The 20,948-nt window shown below is 53.2% G+C and overlaps 4 protein-coding genes across 4 annotated transcripts; 3 read left to right on the top strand and 1 right to left on the bottom strand.

The window, feature by feature from the left end:
* Window positions 1-195: 195 nt before the first annotated feature.
* On the bottom strand, window positions 196-2,267 carry M406DRAFT_342436 (MFS general substrate transporter; the record flags this gene model as incomplete). The annotated part of the gene is made up of 4 exons (XM_040921773.1): window positions 196-393; window positions 448-1,585; window positions 1,676-1,977; window positions 2,082-2,267. 4 exons carry the CDS (start codon window positions 2,265-2,267, stop codon window positions 196-198), a joined length of 1,824 nt encoding a protein of 607 aa, XP_040772669.1.
* A 6,688-nt stretch (window positions 2,268-8,955) lies between these two features.
* On the top strand, window positions 8,956-14,934 carry M406DRAFT_333746 (uncharacterized protein; the record flags this gene model as incomplete). The annotated part of the gene is made up of 3 exons (XM_040920867.1): window positions 8,956-9,386; window positions 9,466-14,809; window positions 14,872-14,934. 3 exons carry the CDS (start codon window positions 8,956-8,958, stop codon window positions 14,932-14,934), a joined length of 5,838 nt encoding a protein of 1,945 aa, XP_040772668.1.
* A 967-nt stretch (window positions 14,935-15,901) lies between these two features.
* M406DRAFT_74632 (uncharacterized protein) lies at window positions 15,902-17,043 on the top strand (the record flags this gene model as incomplete). The annotated part of the gene is made up of 4 exons (XM_040925752.1): window positions 15,902-15,943; window positions 16,131-16,177; window positions 16,252-16,266; window positions 16,410-17,043. 4 exons carry the CDS (start codon window positions 15,902-15,904, stop codon window positions 17,041-17,043), a joined length of 738 nt encoding a protein of 245 aa, XP_040772667.1.
* Window positions 17,044-19,563: 2,520 nt separating this feature from the next.
* M406DRAFT_265809 (FAD dependent oxidoreductase) lies at window positions 19,564-20,859 on the top strand (the record flags this gene model as incomplete). Its single annotated transcript, XM_040917765.1, has 1 exon — window positions 19,564-20,859. One exon carries the CDS (start codon window positions 19,564-19,566, stop codon window positions 20,857-20,859), a length of 1,296 nt encoding a protein of 431 aa, XP_040772666.1.
* Window positions 20,860-20,948: the final 89 nt, after the last annotated feature.

Here is a 20,948-nt window from a genome sequence, read left to right as displayed (position 1 = left end):
TTAAGAATGTGTGAAGAACATTGACAAAGACAGCATTGGTATATCCCGCGCTTTTTCCCCCACCAAGTACGCAGCCAGCCACAGCGCCCCTCTCAATTACAATAATTCTCATAAATTAATTCACTCATTTTATCTCATTTCCAACGTCATGCTTCTCATATGTAGATTCATTTCTTTCATAAAGACTGCTCGAACTCAACAGCCGTCGCCAACAGTCGCAGGCCTCTCAGTAGACAAAGACTCCCTCGGGGTCATCGAGTCCGTTTTCAGAAATGCCGGCGGCGGGGTCGCAAGATCGACATGTGTCCGACTCGACGTCCTCGAGTGGGGAGAGGCAATGTCTCTCTCAGGGACCTCCTTGACGGCCAGCAGCACGTCAACCGCCGCGCGCTCCTTGACCGACGACGCGGTGCTGTGCTCCCGCCTATGGCCCCACGGCGAGGCGACGATGCGCGAGATGCGGTTCTCCTGCAGCTTGTGCTCGGTGCGCAGGTCCTTGTTCATGTCGAAGAAGCGGATAAGCAGCGATACGAAAAACGCCACGCCGCTGATGGCAAGGTAGACGCGGAACACGCCGCGGATGCCCGATACGTAGCCGGAGACGATGTCGTCCTTAGCCTGGCCCGCAGGCATCGCGAGCAGCTGCGGCAGGAAGCTCTCGGCTTGCCTCGCTATCTCGACAGGCGCGCCGACATGGCGGAGCTGGGACGCCATGACGTTCTGGAAGGCAGTGCCGCCGATGCCGACCCCCAGGGCGGTGCCGAGGTGGCGCATGAAGGCGTAGGTGGCAGCGGCGTGGGCCTCGTCGCCGGGGCCGCAGATGGCCTGGGCGGCAAAGTTTTGTGCGTTCAAGGTGGCGCCGTGGCCGAAGCCCAGGATGATGAGGGTGATGGCCCACACGGCGGCGTGCGTATCAACGCCCCAGATGGTGGCGAGCCCGCAGCCAACGGTGCAGACGGCCCAGCCGGCCCAGATGGGCCAGCGGTAGTTGTTGAAGCGCGTGATGAGGGCGCCCGTCACGACGGAAGACGGGACGAGCGTCAGCATGACGGGGAGCATGCAGAGACCTGTGTGGAGGGGCGTGTAGGCCAGCACAGACATGAGGTAAAAGGGGATGTAGTAGAGCTGGCCGAAAAGAAGCAGGCCCTGCGCGGCGCTGCAGACATATGTAGCCACGGCAGAGGCACAACGGAACAACTCGTGCCGCATGAAGGGCTCTCGTGCCCCGAAACGCTCCCACACTGCCGTACCGGCGAGGCCAGCAGCGCCTGCAGCCAGGGGCGCGAGGGTGGCAGCGCTGGACCAGGAGAACTGCGTGCCACCCCACGAGATGGCGATGAGGAACGAGGTAGCGCTGGCCATGAAGATGAGCGAGCCAGCCCAGTCGATACGCCGCAGCTTGACACCCATTGTCTCCACACGGGGCTTCATCGTCAACAGGAAGGGGATGGTGACCAGCCCGAATGCGCAGAAGGGAAGCATGATATAGAAGATCCAGCGCCACGTGGTGTGCTCCGCGATGGCACCACCAGCGATTGGGCCGATGCAGGTCCCAAGTGCCCACGCCCCCTGAACAGTACCGTACCTGAAATGTATGAACCCAATTAGTCTCATGTGCTCGTTGCTATAGTAGCTGTGTGGCCCGTTGGAAACAAGGATAAGAAGAAGAGCTCACCATTTGGGCCTGTGCCGGAGGGGGACGATGTCCGTGAAGATCACAAGCGATACAACCACAATGCCACCTCCACCTGTACCCTGTATAGACCTGCCAGCAAGAAGCTGGGCGAAGCCGTGGGAAGTGGCACAGATGATGGTGCCCACTGTGAACATGGACACGGAGAATATGAGTACAATGGGACGACCAAAGATGTCGGAAAGGGAGGAGAGGAAGGGCATGGCCACAGCTGTCGAGAGGAGATAGGCTGTGCCAACCCATATGCCCAGGGTCGTGGAGCCCTGGAGGTCTTCTACTATTGACTGGTTCATTTTCGTATCAGTTAGCAATGTGTGTCTAAATTCAAGTCCATGCTCGGGCAGAGCTGTCGCTCTGGCGTGAAGAGGAGGCAGAGGAGGAAACTCACACTGAGAGATGTGACGATGATAGTGGCGTCAAGAGAGACCATGCATGAGATGACGCTCAACACGATCATGATCATCAGTTCGTGGCCGCTGGGCTTCCACCCCAGCGTCGGCGAAAGAGCCTCATCGTCCGCCAACGCAGGCCGGAGCTCGGGCTGCTGCTGCTCGCTGTTTCGTCTGAAACCCATGATGAGTCGTCCGAGACGAAATGAAGGTACAGCAAGGAGCTATCAGCGGTGGAAAACATAGGGCATTACTCGAAAGGGAACCCAGGGGAAAATAAGAAACTATAAGTGTTGATGAAACACAAGCAGATTGATATTTCGACAAGCTGGAATAGCGATAGTTGAAGAGTAAATGTAGTTAGATAGTCGGTGTCACTTTTATTTGTAGTAGTAGCGGACCAATGTTTGGCAGCAAGTTGAGGCTAGATGAGCATGGAGGAGGAGGCTGTCTCTCGCTGTGAGGGGTGCTGCTGAGGCCCAGGACTTATATCTCCATCCCAGCAGCTGCCAGCCTTGCGGATAAAGTCACAAAACATGCCGCCGCTTGATTCCATGATCTATCTCTTTACTTAGATCCAGTAAGCGAAGCCAACTCACGGAACTTGGGGTGGCTGGTTGGAGGGTGTCTGCGGGCGCGGGCAAGCAAAAGAGCGTCATGTTTCATCAGAAGGAGGCTGAGGCCTTTTCGTAGTGGGACTTGGGGGTCAAAATCGGTAGTTGGACACCATTCCCAAGAACAGAAACAGAAAAAGAAATAGAAGACACCCTTCTGCCCTGCCCACACACACGATAGACGCAAGGCATACCAGGCAGGGATGACAGACACATTGACACCGGCGCACCCTTCGGCGTCTGTCGCTAATAGCGCTTGTATGAAGAAGCTCTTGGGCGTCAAGATCAGCACAAGCGGTACCCGTCTCAGCTGCTCCAAGACTTTTGGATGCCCGCGTCTAAAGCGCGTGGGAGGCTGACGTGCATGATCCTTCCGTTGCTTGCTACCACCGCACTGGTCGAGGTGGACATGATATCATGATTTCTTTGACTGGAAACCGGCAAGTAAGCCTGACCAACATGTCTGATGTACTCTTCCTCCCAAGTCCCATGCCGCATACGACCCTTTCCAAGGTGCTGAGAGATAAAAGAACATGTTGGGTAGCACACCCACCTCACAATCGGGCCGTAGTTGAGGGGCGGTTTGGTTGGGGGGGGGGGGGGCAGAAGACTCTCAAAGCGATTCATCGCCAGGTGGTAATGGCAACGCAGCGACATTGCCACCAGGCTGAAGTGCTTTAGTCATCTAGCACTTGCTTGACCAAACACACAAGATAAGGCTCCCGTCACGGTGAAGCATCGAAGCATCTTCCGATGAGACCCTTAAGCGTAAAACGCCCAAAGACAGACAACTGTGCGGAAGAAGAGCCCTAGCGGAAAGTGTGAAATAGAGGTTCAATCATGAGGAGAGTACAGCAAGGCTTGGAGCTCCAGAGACAAAGAAATGGGGACAACATGCTCCAAGGTTTCAGGGCGAGTCCACATAAACGTAGAGTATCATGAACCAGTGGGTTGGCAGCCGTCTGAGCCGCTCCTTTGACCGGCATATCTGCGATCTGATCGATACCGTCCTGCAAGGGATCGAGCACAATGTGGCGGGATCCTTGATTCTGCATTGGGGTCCAAGAATCTCAAACTCGATTTGCTGCGTTGGTTGCTGGTGGTAGTGGTGTTTGATGGTAAGCCCTAGAATGAGATGGGGATGGATAGAAGGGATAGAAGGAGACAAGGCCTTGTTGGTTGTCAGAGGCAGTAGCCCTTCGAAGCCGTTGGGAACCCCCGCTAAATCCCATCCGTCTTAGGGTAGACCCGCCTGTAGGGTGAGAAGGATCCCCGTGTCGGCGGCTGAGTAACTGGGATATAATTAAGTCTACTGTAGGAACTGTTAGTAACCACAGACCGCCCAGGGTAAGCACTTGTTGCCACTATGGAAATACATTGATCACGCAACAAACACCATGAACAAAACAATCTAGATTAGGGTATTTCTTGGTGAAACGGCATACACGACTTGTCTCACACCCCTATGCTTTTTTACATTATACCCAGCCAATCAACGAGTCAATCGGCGACCAATCTGTACCCAACTGCTGTTCACTTACGGGGACCATGCGGCTGGGGGCATCGGGTGGCGACTTCGGCGGCACAGGTTGTCCAGTTTCCTTTATGGGTAGAGTACAATCCTCACGATGTAAATTCAGGAGGTCACAGATGCTGCAAGATTTTGCACGCATACCACCGTGACGATCAATGAGCAGAGATCTACTATGTTCTATGTATATGGAAAAAGATTCCAAGACCTCCCTGCGGTTGGGTGAGCAGCCATTGATCCTGGCTGCCATGCTTGTACCGTGAGACCCCAGATGCAGTGGCTCCACCGCCAAAGGTACAGTACAGCCAACCATGTACTATGCATAGTAGCTGCCCGGACGCTAAAAATAGGCATTTCATACGCCCTACAGTGACTGAGTGGCCATTAGGGGTCATCAGCGTGGGCGCTCGTCGCCCACGCTCACCATCTCACCAACTAGGTCGTCGCCAACTCGGGACTTTTCTCTCCCTTCTTCTTGACCCTTATCTCCCCCCCTCACACACACACATCACACACACCAGTTACCCTTTGCCAAAGCTCATATGGGCGAGACCAGTCTCTTCCACTTCATCATGGCTGGCTGACTACCAGGTGCCAAAATGCGATTTCTGCCTTGCAACTGCTGCACAGTATCGGCACAACTGGGGGCCAGGCTCGAAATGGTGCGCCGTCTGCGGCACGAGGCTCGGAGGAAGCAGCCCAGATCGCCTCTCACGCTTCAATTATGTTGTGCTGCATGGCCGTCTTATTTCTGCTGTCTCAGAGAAAGGAGCGCTAGGCTGTTGAAAAGGAACTACAGAAAAAAAAGAGGTGAAAAGAAGAGAGAAAGAGCAAAAGGGGGAAGAAGGAAAGCAAAATGACATGTTTCAAGGTGTACCAGTCTCTGTCGATACAATCGTTCCGTGCCAAGATTGTAGGGCTTCGTCGATACGTCAAGACTGTATTGAGCATCGAAGTCGTCGACAGTGAACAACACAGTAGATGACGGGAAATTGTCGGAGTCAAGCCACTGTTCAGATCCTGTGTCTGCTTCGACTTAAGGCACAAAAACAAACCAGTGCCTACGCCTTGCTTGACGCAGCAGTGGCACGATAATATTTCGGAGTCACTGAAAGGGTCACATTGTAAGCATGGCCTTGACCACAGCTCATTTCCGGAACACAACGGGTTGCAGATGCACTCCGGCCCAACCTCTCACAGTCTGCCAGCCAGCCTATCGCCCCGTTGGTTTGTCGATGAACATCCCACTTCTCGACCGTTTCATCTATTAATGGGGAAGCCCGGACCAACAAATTAGACCTCCGGAGATGGTCAGCCCCTGGTGCATAGTACCTCAAGCGATTTCTCGGCCGACATGACGTTGGGCAGGATATCGTGCAGCCCTTGACAGGCCCATGGCATGGCTCCACCGTCACCTTCCACCACGCCACCTCCATCTGAGCAGCCACAGGCCATCGTGCCACCCGTGGTTTTATACTTCACCATATGCTTGGAACCCCGTGATGCTGCGAAAAAGCCCAGGGCGATATTCGCCCATGCACCCGTTGCCATTAGATGAGTGAGACATGGACAACATAGCAGGATTCCATTCTTAGAATGCTGGACGAGACTTTCAGCTATTTAAGCCGTCCCCGCTCGACGTGGTGTGTCTTTACAATGGAAAGCAGGCCATCATCACCCACCTTTTACTCATTGACATCAAATACAACAACAACAGGCACTAGGCACCCACTGTTTAGTGACTCACACATTTTTGTGCATAACCCACACACATACATACTGTACATACACACAAACACATAAATAAGATGACTACCAACTCATTCGGCGGGGCTCTCCCCAGATTCGACTACCCCACGATCCAGCCGGTCGTCGCCAGGGCGTCCCGGCTTCAGAGACTACCCGTCACGACAAGGGTAGTAGCTGTTGCAGCAGCCGCAGGACTCGGTAAGACATCCCAGCTATGGCCCATACAGAGGCTCATCTACATAAGTATGAATCGAAGAGAAAGATGATGGACTGACTGTTTCTATGCGCAGCTTACTACGCCTCGTCTCAAGCCCGCGAGCCACCGATGCAGAGATCGCTCATACCTGACACACCGGCAAGCTCGTATCTGCGGGACAAGCTGCAGCAGCCTGCGCCCAGCAGCAGCAGGGTGTCAGATCATTCGGTACGGCTGCGGGGGAACTGAGGCTGTTGGCGCCACAGGCAAACAAGTACCGGCTGCCAAAATATGGCTGGCCACTATGGAGGAGGCTTCAGAGGCTGGGATGAAGGGAATTGAGCATCTTGTGCTCTTGTACATTTTGGGTCTGGCGTTACGGTGTTCCTGGTCTTTTTTTCCTTCTTGTTTTTTTCTCTCCCTTCTCTCCCCATCGAGATGGAAATTGTGCACATCTTAGGGGCAACATGGAATCAGGTACTCGCATCTTCATCCCAAGGCACGCGATCCGTCGCGCGCCTCATAATGAACATACAATAGCAGATCACTACACTTTTCTCTCATGGTTTGGTCGTTTCAATATCAAAATTGTGTATTGTCTGTCATTTGGAGAGACCTGTTAAGTCTGGTTCTTAACTTTCCACAATGGCATCTCAAGATACATATTTGTTATCGTCAGTATACTGCGTAGCATCGATCATCACTATTGATAGGCATGTATGAATCAATCACAAAACATGTTGTGAGTAGCTCTTTCGGTCCGACTTGGACCGACTTGGACCGACTCAACTCCAATGCCTAGAGCAATAACAAACAACTGAGAGAAAAAAGAAAGATGACGATGGTTTTGGGGCCACAATCTGAATTACGAAGTCGAAATTATAGAGCCACGAATCATCTATTTTGCATGATGGAATATTGTGCAGTGATGGCTGACCTTCTAAGAGAAGCCTTACATGCTCGGTGATCTTTGTGTAGCGCCGGGCAGGAAGTTGAGTGATCAGTGCGAGTAATCATATATTAGGCACTTCAGTGATGACGACGTTGACAGGGGGTGATTGCTTTTTCCACAGCAGGCAAACGTCTTACGCGTAGAACTAACATGGATGCGCTATCTTGGAGAAATTTGAAGTGTCATGGGAATTTGATAGGAGGATCAGATGAGCAGGTGTTCTCCTCTCTTTTCAACGGAGGGCATATGGATGCATACGTCAGGCAGACAGTTGCCTCCTTCGCCGAACACGAATCGGGAAATCTATGGTATCACCTCTGTCGTTCAAGAAGTAAAGCAAGCCAGACTACAGACTTAAAAGAGAGCTGCGCCGTGCCGAGCCGAGTTGCTGGATAATGACCTGCATTCAACCCACCTGTTGAACACGTGGTAGGTTTTGTGGATTCAGTATCTTCCACATTTAATACCTCCAGGGCACGTCTTCCAGTGATTTTTCTTTTGCAACTCTCCAGGTAAGCGATATCATCACCTTGTCAAGTTCCAGCATCTGCTCCCCGCCGAGGCGTCTACCCATCGTCTTGCCTCCTTTCAGCATCCGGAAGTCGCGGCAATGGATGTGGTTGATCAGTGGGACTGGTTGCATTTACTATGTACACCAACAACTACAACACCACATTACCACACCATCACCAAACCTCGAGGGCTTCTGTTGGCTGCCGCGTGCGCCACTGTAACCGTCCCTCGGAAGCTAACGAAAACACGGAATCATTCAGCAACTCCGGCTGCCACCCAGTAGAGGCACGAGTGACCTGTCCAGCATCACCAGCAAATTACCATCACTAACAACACAATTTACCAGATTTGAGGCGGCGCAACACGTACAGACATATGATTTATCATTGTTCTGGTAGACACGAGACTAGCACAGCAGGTCTGCCAGTGCGCTAGTGAACAGGTTCTAGGACTGCCAATCAGAGTTAGTCGTTTACCGGCTACCGTCCGCCCTGAGATCTGGGATTCAGGGTCCCACAAGGCTCGGTGAGCCCCCCCCCCCCCCCCCAACCAAAGGCTCAAAGGCCCAGATCTTAGCAGCGCTGGACCTACCCCACAGAGGCTCCCTGGGCCGCTGCGAGGCCACCTTTAGCACTGCAGGTGGGGCCCCGGTCCTTGGGCCCAGGACCTATTCCGAGTCCCGCGTCCCATTGTAGCTGCAGCTCGCCAACTGACCTCCGCTGTGGGTGACAAGCTTGCAAGGGACCCGTATCCAATGCGGCTGCTTTCGTGACGAAGCTTCCTGGTGCCTTGCCTTGTCTGAGGAGCCGAAGCTTAAGCACGCCCCGTTCCAACTCAACCCAATCACCAAACCAACAACGTCACGCGGCCGTTATCAACTATTTATTGAGAATCGTCTTTGAAAGGCCGCCCGCCCTGCGAAGCTCCCGTGCCCAACAAGTTCAACGAATTGCGGTGCAGCACATACCAGATCATCCATACCCCATAGCTTTTCAGCTTCCGCATCGTCGGCACGTCGTCCAACTTGCGCGTGTCTCGTCTACTCTCGAAGCTGTGCTGACTTGAGTGCGAGGCCACCGATTTTAGCCTCCACCGGCTTCTGTTTCCGTCTTCAGCTCCCTCCATCCCTTCGCCGTCTCGTCACGCCCGCTTGTCCTCGATCTCGTACCACCAGCTGCGGCCTGCCTCCCCCAGGCGTCTTGAGACGCTCCTGTTGTCCCCCCGCCCCCTCCCCGGCGAACTCCTGGTGGGCTCATCGCCCACAGAGACAACCAGGATGGACGACATACCACACTCTCACTCCTCTGCAGCCGTGGCCATGTCGGCAGCGGCTGCCGCACACGCCTCGCATTTTCTCGTCCAGAATCTCTCCTCCGTCGACACGATCTCTCGGTCGACTTCCCCTGGCGTGCCCGTCTTGACCCCAGACGAGGACGACAAGAAGCGGTACCGCCCGAGGACCTTTGCCTACTTCTCGCAGCTGCCTTTTGCGGTCGAGGATGAGCATGAGCGTGATGCCGCCCTGGCTGGCATTCTCAAGAACCTATACATTGCCATCAAGGCTGAGGACTTCTCTCCTGGGGCTCTGCACTGGACCAGAGAGCTGCAGGGATGGCTGAACCTCAAGTTCGAGATGGTTCGTGAGCTGCGCGCCAGCCTTGCCAAGCTCTACTACCACCTCGCGCTGGCACCAGGTCTCGACACCACCGCTGCGGACCGCTTTGCGAGAATGGCCATCACCCTGACCAAGTAAGTTGCAAACGCCCGCCCCGACTCTTTTCCTCTGCTCATGTAACAAGTTGGCTGACCGTGTTCTCTCCCCGTATAGGAAAAAGACCTACGTAAAACCCGGCGACGATCTATATCTGGACTGGCGACCGCTGTGGAAGGAGATCAAGGGCCTGGTTCTACCTCACGAAGTGCCTGCACACCAGGCGAACAGGAGGGGCAGAAGTGGGAGACACTTGCTGAAGCTCGCCATGCATGCGCAGACCTACTTCGATCCCAGCGATCGGAAGGAGATGTTGGAGGAGTTCTTGCCATTCTTCAGCACGTCTGATCTCACATGCGCCTACACGGTGGTTGCGGCCATCAACGTCATGGTTCCTACCGCCCCCTCTCTGCCTCACGAGCCGCTCTCCCAACCTACAGATTATCTTCCCACCTACTTCCACCTCTGGTCGCTCATGTCGCGCTCCAAAGCCTTTGACATCTTCTTCCTCGATATCTTTTCGAGGATTGCCAGAGACTACCTAAGTTGCACACACGTGCCCTTCTCTGAGCACGGCATCTTCAGTCGAGACCAGTCCGATCTGATCTTCACTGCTATACTACGTCTCACGGAGATCCCGGTCGGTCAGGCCAATTCTCCCTATACGACTCTGGATTATTCCATGGGCACTGCCGCCTGGCTCGAGAGGGACAAGAAGAAACACCCTGTGCCTCACATCATCGCCAGATGGATCGTGCACTCGCTTTCTCCCCAGAGTCTCAAGGAGGACAATTCCGTCATGGCCAATCTGGAAGGGTTGATCGAGTCAATTGACACCTTCTTCCATCCGTCAAACCAGGGCTCGTGGACAAACTTCCTAGCCCAGTTCGTCTTCTTCCTTACCCATGGATTCGTGTCCAGGTGGAACCGTGAGCAGACTGGTGAGCTCGACACCCCGGCCGACCGGAGGATTAACGACGAGCTCAAGAAGAGGTTCGTCCTGACTCTGAAGGAGGTTGTTTTCATGGGGCTTTTCGCCAAGAGCATGAAGGTTGTCAGCTACTACACAAGTACGCTCCAGTGGCTAGCGTATCTGGAGCCTGATATCATATTGCCCGGTGCATTGCAAAGGTTCTACCCAAGTCTGCAAGGCTTGGTTGAGGTACACCGCACATCCTCTAGCCTGAGCGGTCTGATGATGTTAGCAAATGTCATATCAAAGCAGAAGGGTTTCCGATGTCATCTCACAGCCCTCCTGGCCCTAGCCCTGCCTGGCATCGACGCCAACGATTTGGGCAAGACGCAATACACCCTGAGCTTCATCCAGAGCGTTGCTTATAGCATTCCCTTTGTGCCACTGAAAAAAGAGGGCTCAGATAATGTCGATACCTCGTTGGCGGTCCAGTGGGTCCAAGGCCAGATGGAACGCATGGAAATTGAGGGCCAAGATGTGCAGTTCAACTACAAGGAAGAGCTCTCCGATGAAGATGAGGCAGAGATTGTGCGATCCTCAACGGCTGGATTTGGTGAATTCGTCATCACCCTGCTAGGCAAGGTGTTCACCCTCCTCGAAAACCTGCCAGACGCATCGCAGGTTCGAGCCAACTCCCCTGAGGACAACGTTATCAACAGCTTGCCAGCGGCGCTAACGCCCTTGTTTGCTTCGTTATCCCCGGACTTGTTCGACATGGCTCTCGAGAAGGTAGCTGCATTTGTCTCATCACATGTTGTGCATCAGGCTCGGGATGCCATGGCCTGGATCTGCAACGCACTCTGCAAGGTCAATCCTGAGAAGACACTGAAGAGATTCATCCCAACTTTAATTGTCAATATTCGCAACGAGATCGACTACAACGGCGCCGCGTCAGATCGAAGCAGCGGCACCGATGTGCTGCCGCGCGACCGTGCCCTTGTATGGCACGTGAGCATGCTCAGCATGACCGTTGTCAATGTAGGCGCGGAGGTGCTCAAGTACAAGTCTGAGCTGTTCAGCATCGCCCAGTACATGCAAGAGAAGTGTCGTGGAATACCGACCATACACATCTCGAACTTCATCCACCACCTCCTCCTGAATCTTACCCATACCTATTCTATCGATACTAGTCTTTACGAACCCGACGTGATAAAGGAAGGGATTAGCGCTGATGTTTGGGGAATGACAACGTCGCCCACGGACCTGACCATCCGGTGGCACCGGCCATCAGCCGAAGAGATACAATTTGCCGTTGAACTTTTCGAATCCCAGGCTGGAGCAGCGTCTAAGAGGCTGGAGCTGCTCATGAGCAGCGAAACCCCGGTCAGCCGTAAGGGCAAGAACAAGGAGTGGGGCGACGAGGTCTCGAGACAGCTCACGCAGTTGAGACTCGTCATCTCTGGAGCCTCTGCTCTGTTCGACCCGAAGAAGGCTGCTGGCGAAGCAAACGGTGGCTCAAAAGACGATGGCCGCATTGAAGCTGATGGTGACACTCTCATGGATGATGATGAGGATCCCTTGGCCGAGGTTGCTGACGACGAGGAGTTGAAGCGGCAGTATCGGTATCCGTCTGGTTACATTCTTGACGCAGAAAGCCCGCTTTATGCTCGCCTTCACGAGACCAGGGACAGTGTGGGACGCCTGCTTTCCAAGACCCACAATTTCCTGAACGCCAACCAGGAGGATGATGTGACGTGCTTCACGGCCCTGTATGCCACATATAGGACTTGGATCACAGATGTCGGCATCGAGCGGTCTGCGCATCCCTTGGAACGGCTGTCGAGACTGTATAAGGCAGATGTCACACCATTCAAAATCCCGGGTCTGCGCAAGGTGTACCCTCGCCCGCTCCTCGTCAAGCGAGCAGATGCGTACCAGCTACAACGCGTCAAGTACAACTCCTCTTACAGGCAGAAGAGCGAGCTTGATAAGAGGCTACTTCTTGATCTTGCTGAGTCGTGCGTCTCTTCGTATGCAGATGTCCGAAGGGTTGCCCAAGGTGCCCAGGACTCATCACTGAAAGTTCTAATCGGAGGTCGACCCCTGGTCATTCCCGTCATCCTAGACAAGTATCGCAAGGCATTGGACGAGAACGACCCCGACCGCATTAAGGGAGCTTTGTACACATTGTTGTACACTACCTTGACAAAGGCCCTCTTGAAGGACTGGCGGTTCGCCCCCGACATGATGCGCTTGTACATCAAGACTGCCAGCGTCGATAAGACATCCATACAACAGCTCCTCACCACATCACTCTATCCACTCCTCGATTTCGGAAAGCCCTTCGAACGCATGGTCATCCTGGATGAGAACATTGTGAGCACGATCAAACCATCCGAGGACTGTTCGAAGGTGATCCGAACCAGGAACGACTTTATTCGCGAGCGCAGGAAAAAGGTGGAGACGAAGAAGCACAGTCTCGGACTGGAGCTCATCGACACGGCCAAGTCAGCGCACTGGAAAGTTGCTCTGAAATGCGCCGTCTTTGCAACAAACATGTGTCTCCGCTTCGATACACTAGCTCCCCCGACATTCATTGACTTAGTCGTCAACGGCACAAACGACGACCATCCTGGCCTGAGGGCCAATTACCAGCTAGCGTTTTCTGGCATATTCTCGAGGATTGATGTGAGAGCCATTTACGGTCACGAGTACCGAAAGTATCTTCTTGAGGAGGACAACGACGGGGTGTACTTGGATATTGAGGTGCCGTCGGATGATCCTCAATGGACAGACAAGTACCTCGACTCGTTTGCGAATCTTGAGGAGGCGGAGTACTTTGTGGACGCTGATCACCCAGGGTGGCTGGTCTGGGGCAAGAAGCTCGGGGCCTCCAAGTCTGATCCAGAGCCCTTCCTGGCGTACGATGAGACGGAGAAGGCGGCCCGGGAGCAGATCGGCAAGCTCCTGACCAAGGAGTGGTTTGCCAAATGTTTTGACTTCCTCAAGCAAGAGCCACGAGATGCCAATGCAGACAAGTTTCGCATGCAGAATGTCGTTCTTCTGATGCACGTCTTTGACCTGGTCACTTATGGAGTGGCCGCGACCACCTTCGACGAGATTACAGACATGATCAAAGATGTCTACGGGGATGGAAGCGACAAGCATCAACATCGGGCCACCGCCGAGATCCTGGGGGCGCTGCTGTCGGGCGGTATTGACGACCCCAAGGAATACAGGGACAAGATCTGGGCGTTTGCAGCGCCTATGATGCTCAACATCTTTGCCGAATCCCTGACACCAGACAACCTGCACTATTGGATAACGTGCCTGCACCTCACAGCAGATGCCAAGGATCCGCGACGCTGTCGCCAGATCGTAGAGAACTTGAGCTCATTCCGGCTGGACATGTCATCAAACGCTGCCTTCAAGGAAGCGTCGAAGGTGCAGCTGCTCGAGCTACTCATCAGTGACGGTGGCTGGCACTTCCGAAAGGAGAAGCCAATTCTCGAAGACTTCCTGGCACATATCGATCATCCTTATAAATCCGTGCGAGAAGCCATGGGTAGGGTGATCGGTACAATCTACCGCACACGCTACCACGAGTCTTACCCCAATGTTGCAGCCCTTCTGAGCAGCAACAAAGCCCAGTCCTCTATAGGCATTCGTCCATATCAGCCATCCGACGAGTTCACTACGACGATCAAGGACGTCTTCTCGCGTCTCGAGAAGTGGAGACACGAGCGCACACCTGGGCAACAAGAGCCTTGCAGCTACACCAACGGGTCAAAGACGGTTCTGACCTGGCTTGACTCGATGTTGAGTTCTCAGGAGTGCACACAGCTCGTGCCCTTCTTCCCTGATCCATTCATAGACCAACTTCTCCACATGATGGATGTCAAGGAAGACCCGGAGCTCATGCGTCTCGCCTATCACGTGTACCGTCACCTGGCAAATATCCCATTCCGGGAAGGTGAGGATGCGGCTTTCATCAAGGCTCTCATCCGCATCGGCAGGTCGGCCGCATCTTGGCATCAGCGTCTCCGCGCCCTGGTCAACATGCAAGTGATCTACTTCAGACGCCTATTCCTTACCACCCCTGCCCACCGAGAGATACTTTTCGGTGCGGTGGGCGACATGCTCGCAGATCCCCAGCTTGAAGTCCGCGACTGTGCATCAGCCACACTGGCAGGCATGATTCGCTGCTCGCCCGCGACAATCCGCAACCCAATCATCCAGAACCTCATCGCGCGCTTCAAGCAACAGCTCCGCAACAACCCAATGCCGAAACGCAAGCACGCAGGCGGTACAGACACACCTGTCGACACACAAAAGCAGATCGTACGCCGGCACGCGGCGGTGTTGGGACTCGGCGCGCTTGTCGAGGCGTTTCCATACGCGACGCCGCCGCCACCATGGATGCCAGATGTCCTCGCGCATCTTGCGAGAAGGCCGGCAACGGATCCTGGTGTGGTTGGCAAGGCAGCAAAGAGCGTGCTGGCCGAGTTCAAGAAAACGAGACAGGACAGCTGGACGGTGGATCAAAAGGTAAGCTCAAGTCTCTGCCGGGATGATATGGGACAGCGGACTGACATGACTTATTTCCGCAGTATTTCACAGCTGAACAGCTCGAGGATCTGGAGGGTGTTCTCTGGAAGAGCTACTTCGCGTGAGACCGGCACGGGAGGAAAGGACATTGTTCACAAATCGAAAGAACAAAAAAGAGCATTGCTTGCCAGTACCATGCCAGAGAGTCGCACGGGTAAGTGGTGCTCATACTTACGAGAAGAGCCGCGGATGAGGTGTGTATTTCATCACCTGGAGTGGCAATTATGGCAGTATGCACGATAGCACGGTCGGCGTATTGTTCGAGAACCGGAGCGAAGTTGAGCATCACTTGACTGAATTGAGCATGTTGATCCACTTAGTTCAACATCTCCTAGCAGTTGTTCGTTCGCATCGGCGGGTAAAACATGTACTTTGGGAAACGATTGTTCATAATTCAGATAGAATCAAGTCGCAAGATTGCTTTCGAGTTCATTCGTTCTCTTGCCCGTGCTCGTAATCCACGGGCCGCTCACTTCTATTGTCCAAGCAATACCATCGAGTCTTATATACTGGGTCAGCACTTCAGCCTATTCCGCACGCAGTCCCGGCAGCCTTTTGTTACGAAGCCAGCCCTACTATGGTCGAGTTTATACTGTGCGTCTAAATCGTGATTTTGGTTCGGGGGGACTGAGGCGAGAACCGGTGAAGTTTGCTTCTGAGCGCAAAAATTAAGTTAGAGAGCACTTTAGGTATTATTCAGCCGATGAGAACGCAGCAGTTTTCGAACGTGCACTCTTACCACCTCTGTCACTCTCTCTCACGTGAAGGGTTACGACGCACCTGGGTTTTATTAGTTCATTTCTTTCCTTTAAAAAAAGGCATTGCTGTGGGGGCAGTGTCAAAGTTCCTATCATCGACACATACTCTCTTTTTCTTCCAGGACGAAATAGGGAGACGAAAGCAAGCAGACCTGTCCCAATGTAGAGAAAGAGACGATTCATCAATTACCACCAAAGTACTTGACCCGATAGCCTCGAATCACTCTTGCTGTGATGACTCTATGAAGAAAGGGAGTTGTTCCGTTGCTATCCTATGACCCTGGACATATTGAGTGTGAAGGCACAAGAGGTAAGAGTAAGTACTTGATTACTTGAGGCCTTTGCCACAAAGTATTGAAGGAAGACAATATATTCATTAGAGGAGTCCATGGACTGACATTTCAGAGACAGCAGTCTTGTTTTTCTCCTAATCTTGATCGTAAGTAAGAGCAGTCTTCACTGCGATAGATCAATTTTTGTGAATATATTGCAACGCTGTGTAGGCTAAGATTACTTCACAGTTGTACTATCAAAACGACATTATTACCAAGTAAGTACTTATTTACTAACCCCATCTACTGTTGCAAATAATTTGCCATGTGTGTATAAACACAATTCCACAAGTCCAACGTATGGCAAGTGAGTCGAGTCTCAGCTGTTTATTCCACTACTACTTGATACGGTCTAATCTTCCAGCAATCACTTCTATCCATCCTCCCATCCCATCTCTTGTTAAGCGGCCTACCGTCAAGACACACACTACAACTTGTTCACAATTTTAGATCCCAACCACTAACCAAAAAAAAAATGGTCTTCCACCCCAACGACATCGACTGCTCGTTCTCGGTACCTAACCCAGAGGAGACCAGCCCCAACGAGATGAGCCAGTCTTCCACCATCAAGATCAATCTCGACGCCCAGCAGTCTCCTCTCAAGCTAAGCCGTCGCGCCCAGAAATCCTACATGTTCACCATGGACAACGCCACGAGCCCACAGTTCCGCAAGGACCCCACCAAGCGCACCGCTCCCAACTCTATCAAAACCAACTGCAAGCGAAGACTCCGCGCCGAGAATAAGAACAAGTACAACCCTAACAACGAAATCCCCGCCCCTGGCCGCCTCGCCCTCCCCAACAAGGAGATCCTCACCCGCTATCGAGCGCGCAAGCTTGCCAGCATGGCCCCTTACAAGAGAGTCTGGGACAAGGCCAGCTCCCGCACCCAATTCCACGCCATGCGCATCAACCATGGCGTCAGGGGCGAGCGGGAGCATGCGGGAAACTGGATCGAGGCTGAGTGGCGGTGGCCGCGACGGGGGGACGAGGCTGTGCCTGACATCATTGTTACCACGCCTAAGGGGGAGACGCGCTACCTTCACGATCCTGAGGAAGGCAGAATGCGCACCTTTGTGGCCTGAGTGGGACAAGGAACGGAACAGGGTGCTATCCTGTACTGGAAACACTCCCTGGACAAGGTGTTCTTCGGAAGGCTTTCGGATCTCTGTACCAGTAACACAATTGTACCCATTAAGGCCGGTAGGAGTCATGAGGGGCGATAGTAAGCAACTAGGATGGAGACAGGAAAGCTCATCTGCAACACTTTTCTTCACTATGGGAGGTCTACATTACATCAGTGGAAACGCCTAGTCTTTGGTAGACTTTACCGCTTTACAATACGATCACTAATAATGTCACTAGCAGGCCTGATGTGTGAGGAAAGAGAAACATAATGCTGACAGTGAACGTGTGAGATTTTCAAAAACCCTACCCTGTTGCAAACTGGCTGATGAGTACATGGTATGCCTGATGCTACTCTAGGAGTCAATAGTAAACGTTTCAATGAAAAAAAAAGGGGTTTCGGCAATGATCAGCCAATGACGTCCTAATTAAGTAAGATGTATGCAAACAAGATGCAGTGATCGAGCACATGACCTCGTAATGATATGACAGCATACAATTCTCCGCGAGCCGTTCAACGTGGGGGGAAGAAGAAAAGGGAGAGTGCGTCACTATGCGCAGTCCATGGGCTCACCGCCGGATATTTCCAGGAAGAGTAGTAATCAAGAAGTCTTGGACTCGAAGCAGCAAAAGATCCCAGTAGTAGTGAGCACCCCTCCCCCCTTCTCCCCATCAGCACGCCATTCATCATGTCACATAGGCTTCTCTGCAAGTGTAAAAGGGCAGTGCCGAAACAGAAACAACTTCTCATGCACAAGCAGTGAATACGAGGCATTGGAAGATTCCGTGTCAAATCCTTTCGGTTGGCAATGGACCGAGCCCTCCGGCAAGAAGGACATTCGGTGCCGGGATTTCACATAATATGGGTAAGCGCTGATGTAGGGCCATGTGGCACAAAAAGGGACGGGGGGTGTGTGTGACACATGGAATAGGCAAGGACAGGTGTTTCCTTGGTGATGCAGTGTATGGCCCCCACGGCTTCTGCATGCGCGTGCAACGCCTCAGCCCTATAGGGCTCCAAACTAGACAAGGTAGATCACACAGATCCCCACCTTATTTACCGACAATGGCCGGATCCTCAACGAATAGAGCATGGGGGCCTGAAAGGGTAGGACAAGGAATAGTGATCATTTTGCTTCTCTTGTGTACAGACTCAGTGCCATCATCTGCCCGGAGCCCCCAGCCTCGTCCCGGCTGAGACAGCCTTATTCGCTCGTTAACAAGTCAAACCCTACGATACCTGCATTAGCCTTCCGGAGGAAGTGCTCAGCCCTACCGGTAGCTCATATTGTTTGTTGGCAGTCGATAATCATCATCATCATCAGCGCCCAGACCGCCCTCCACCACCTCATTCCTTCGGCCGGGCCGGCCATGCAAAGTCAGCGACATGCTCGTTCGATGTTTTGTGACCAGGCCTTCCTGAGATCATGAACATTCGGGCCGCAGAGCCTCCACTACCTTGCTCATTGTGTGACCGACTCCTTTGTTATGTAATCCAGTATCCTAGGGAAACTACATAGTCATCACCATGGAGAATCCGGCATGTCCATTTCGACTCTTCCAGGACAGTCTGGATGTATGAGCTCATCTGAGTAATCTCCTGCATGGAGGCTGTATGTACGGTCTCTTTTTCAAGCAAAAAAACATACGCATGTGCTCCTCATAGCAAGGTGGCGCGGGTTGCGGGGTACCAACAGGCTGAGCTGTCTCAGTGCCTTACTTGTCGGATGCATGGGTGCGCATTAGTACAACGTGGGCCCAAGTGTGACTCTTGAAAGTATTATGAAGCCTCGAGTCCCCTCCAATAAGGTCAGGTCTTCCCTGTAGAGACCATGAGCATCGCAGTGCCCACATGTCATTGCGGCGGAGCGTCCAAGAGTGAGACCTGGGCCGACGATTTGATATCAACATTCGTGGGTCCGTAAATCATGTACCTGCCTCCCTGCCTGCCTACCTCCCTGCCCCCTTACTCTTATACAACTGTGGCAGCGGATGATAGAGGAAGTACGACATAGGAATGAGACATAGTGATGCAAGAAGAATCATTCGGTGAGATTCAAGTCCGAGGGCGAGCTCGGTATCAAGATCCAGTAAAGCGTACTCACGACAATGGTCGTGTACCAACTAACCCCAGGCGCCTTAAGGTAGGCTTAGCAAAAGTTCGCTCGTGGCCAGGCGACCAGAATCGTGCACTTGTATCTGTCATCATGAAAGTAGGTAAGTACCAGGGTAATAATAAAGCGACTAACAGAGCATAGGAGCCTGAACAAGTATAAGAGGCGAGAACGTCCAAGGAGTGAACAGGTTGGTCGCCTCCCCATCAAAACTATCCTCAGAACACCACAACGAGTTTGCATGAATTTGTTCTTCAAGTTGTCTCTCTCGAACTACTTTTCTTGGAATTCTACCACACTCCCTATCGATATATTAATCATCCTCATATAATAATCATGGTGTCCTTCAATGTTCCAACTCTTGCCATGTGGCGAGACCTCACCCCTTATCCTAAGCGCCTCGTCCAGCCTTCAACATCATCTCCCCATGTCCTTGTCATTGGAGCAGGCGTGACTGGTCTTGTCACTGCGTGGGTTCTTCTGGACAAAGGATACAAAGTCACCATTCTGTCTAAGGAGTGGGCAAACTACAGCCCGGACGACCGCCTCACAGCCCAAATTGCCGGTGCCCTCTGGGAATTTCCTCCCGCCGTCTGCGGCGCTCACACAGACCGTATCTCCCTCTCCAACTCCAAACGCTGGTGCATGGTTGCATATCATGCATGGGAGGCTATTGCGTCTGTTCCTGGCCTCCGAGACGTCTCGGGTGTCAAGATGATGCCGTCCGGCTTCTTCTTTCCCAGGCCGGTCGAGAGCGACCCTGCCCAGTTCTCCAAGATGGCTGAGATCATCTCCAGTGGTGTGAAAGGCTTCCGCCATGACCGCAAGCTGATAGAGCAGCGGCGGGTTGATCCCACATACGGCGCCGTCGACGCATACGAGCTACTCGCTCCAATCATCGACACCGACCAGGCCATGATGTGGCTCATGAGCGTCGTCCTGAGCAAAGGTGCTGCAACGGTCACAGAGACCATCACAGGAGACCTCATCGACCAGGAAGAAACACTCCGCGCCCGCTTCGGGGCCGATGCCATCGTGAACGCCACAGGCCTCTCCGGCACCGAGCTCGCGGGCGACAAGTCCTGCTACCCTATCCGCGGAGCTCTGATTCGTGTCGTCAACGACGGCAAGGACTTTCCCAAGGTCGAGTCTGCCCTCACCATCACTGCCGACGCCGTCCACGACTCTAACGAAATTGTGTTCCTCGTGCCGCGCAACGACAACATCCTCCTCATAGGCGGCATCACACAGCCTCACGAGTCAACCCTCGACCTGACCCTCGACACGCCGATTATCAAGCGCATGCGGAAGCGCTGCGAGAGCTTCCTTCCCGGTCTCAAGAACGCTCGCGTCGACGCTGCCTATCCGCTCGCGCAGGGGCTCCGACCCTTCAGACAGAGAAATGTACGCGTCGAGAGGGAACTGCGGACGATCCCTGGGACGCAGCGGCCTAGCAGGATTGTGCATTCTTATGGACAAGGAGGTGCTGGATGGAGCCTCTCTTTCGGCTGTGCTGGGGACGTGGCGATGCTGCTGGAGGATGCTTTGAAAGATCTCATCCCTACTCCAATGGAGTTTGATCCTACCTACTCGGATGATAGTGAGTCTCAGAGCACCTCAAGTTCCTTTGAGTCAGTTTCCAGGAGGAGCATGGACGAGTAACAAGCTGGTTTTTCTCTTTCAAACTTTGGCAAATCTTCTTGGCACGTCGAAAGTGTGAGAGTTTTACGATTGAGCAGAATGACTTTTCA

Source organism: Cryphonectria parasitica, assembly GCF_011745365.1.
Source record: "Cryphonectria parasitica EP155 unplaced genomic scaffold M406scaffold_8, whole genome shotgun sequence".
In the NCBI taxonomy this organism is placed as follows: Eukaryota; Fungi; Ascomycota; class Sordariomycetes; order Diaporthales; family Cryphonectriaceae; genus Cryphonectria; species Cryphonectria parasitica.
Note: the sequence above shows the minus strand (reverse complement) of the source record. Positions and strands in the feature narration are given on the sequence as shown.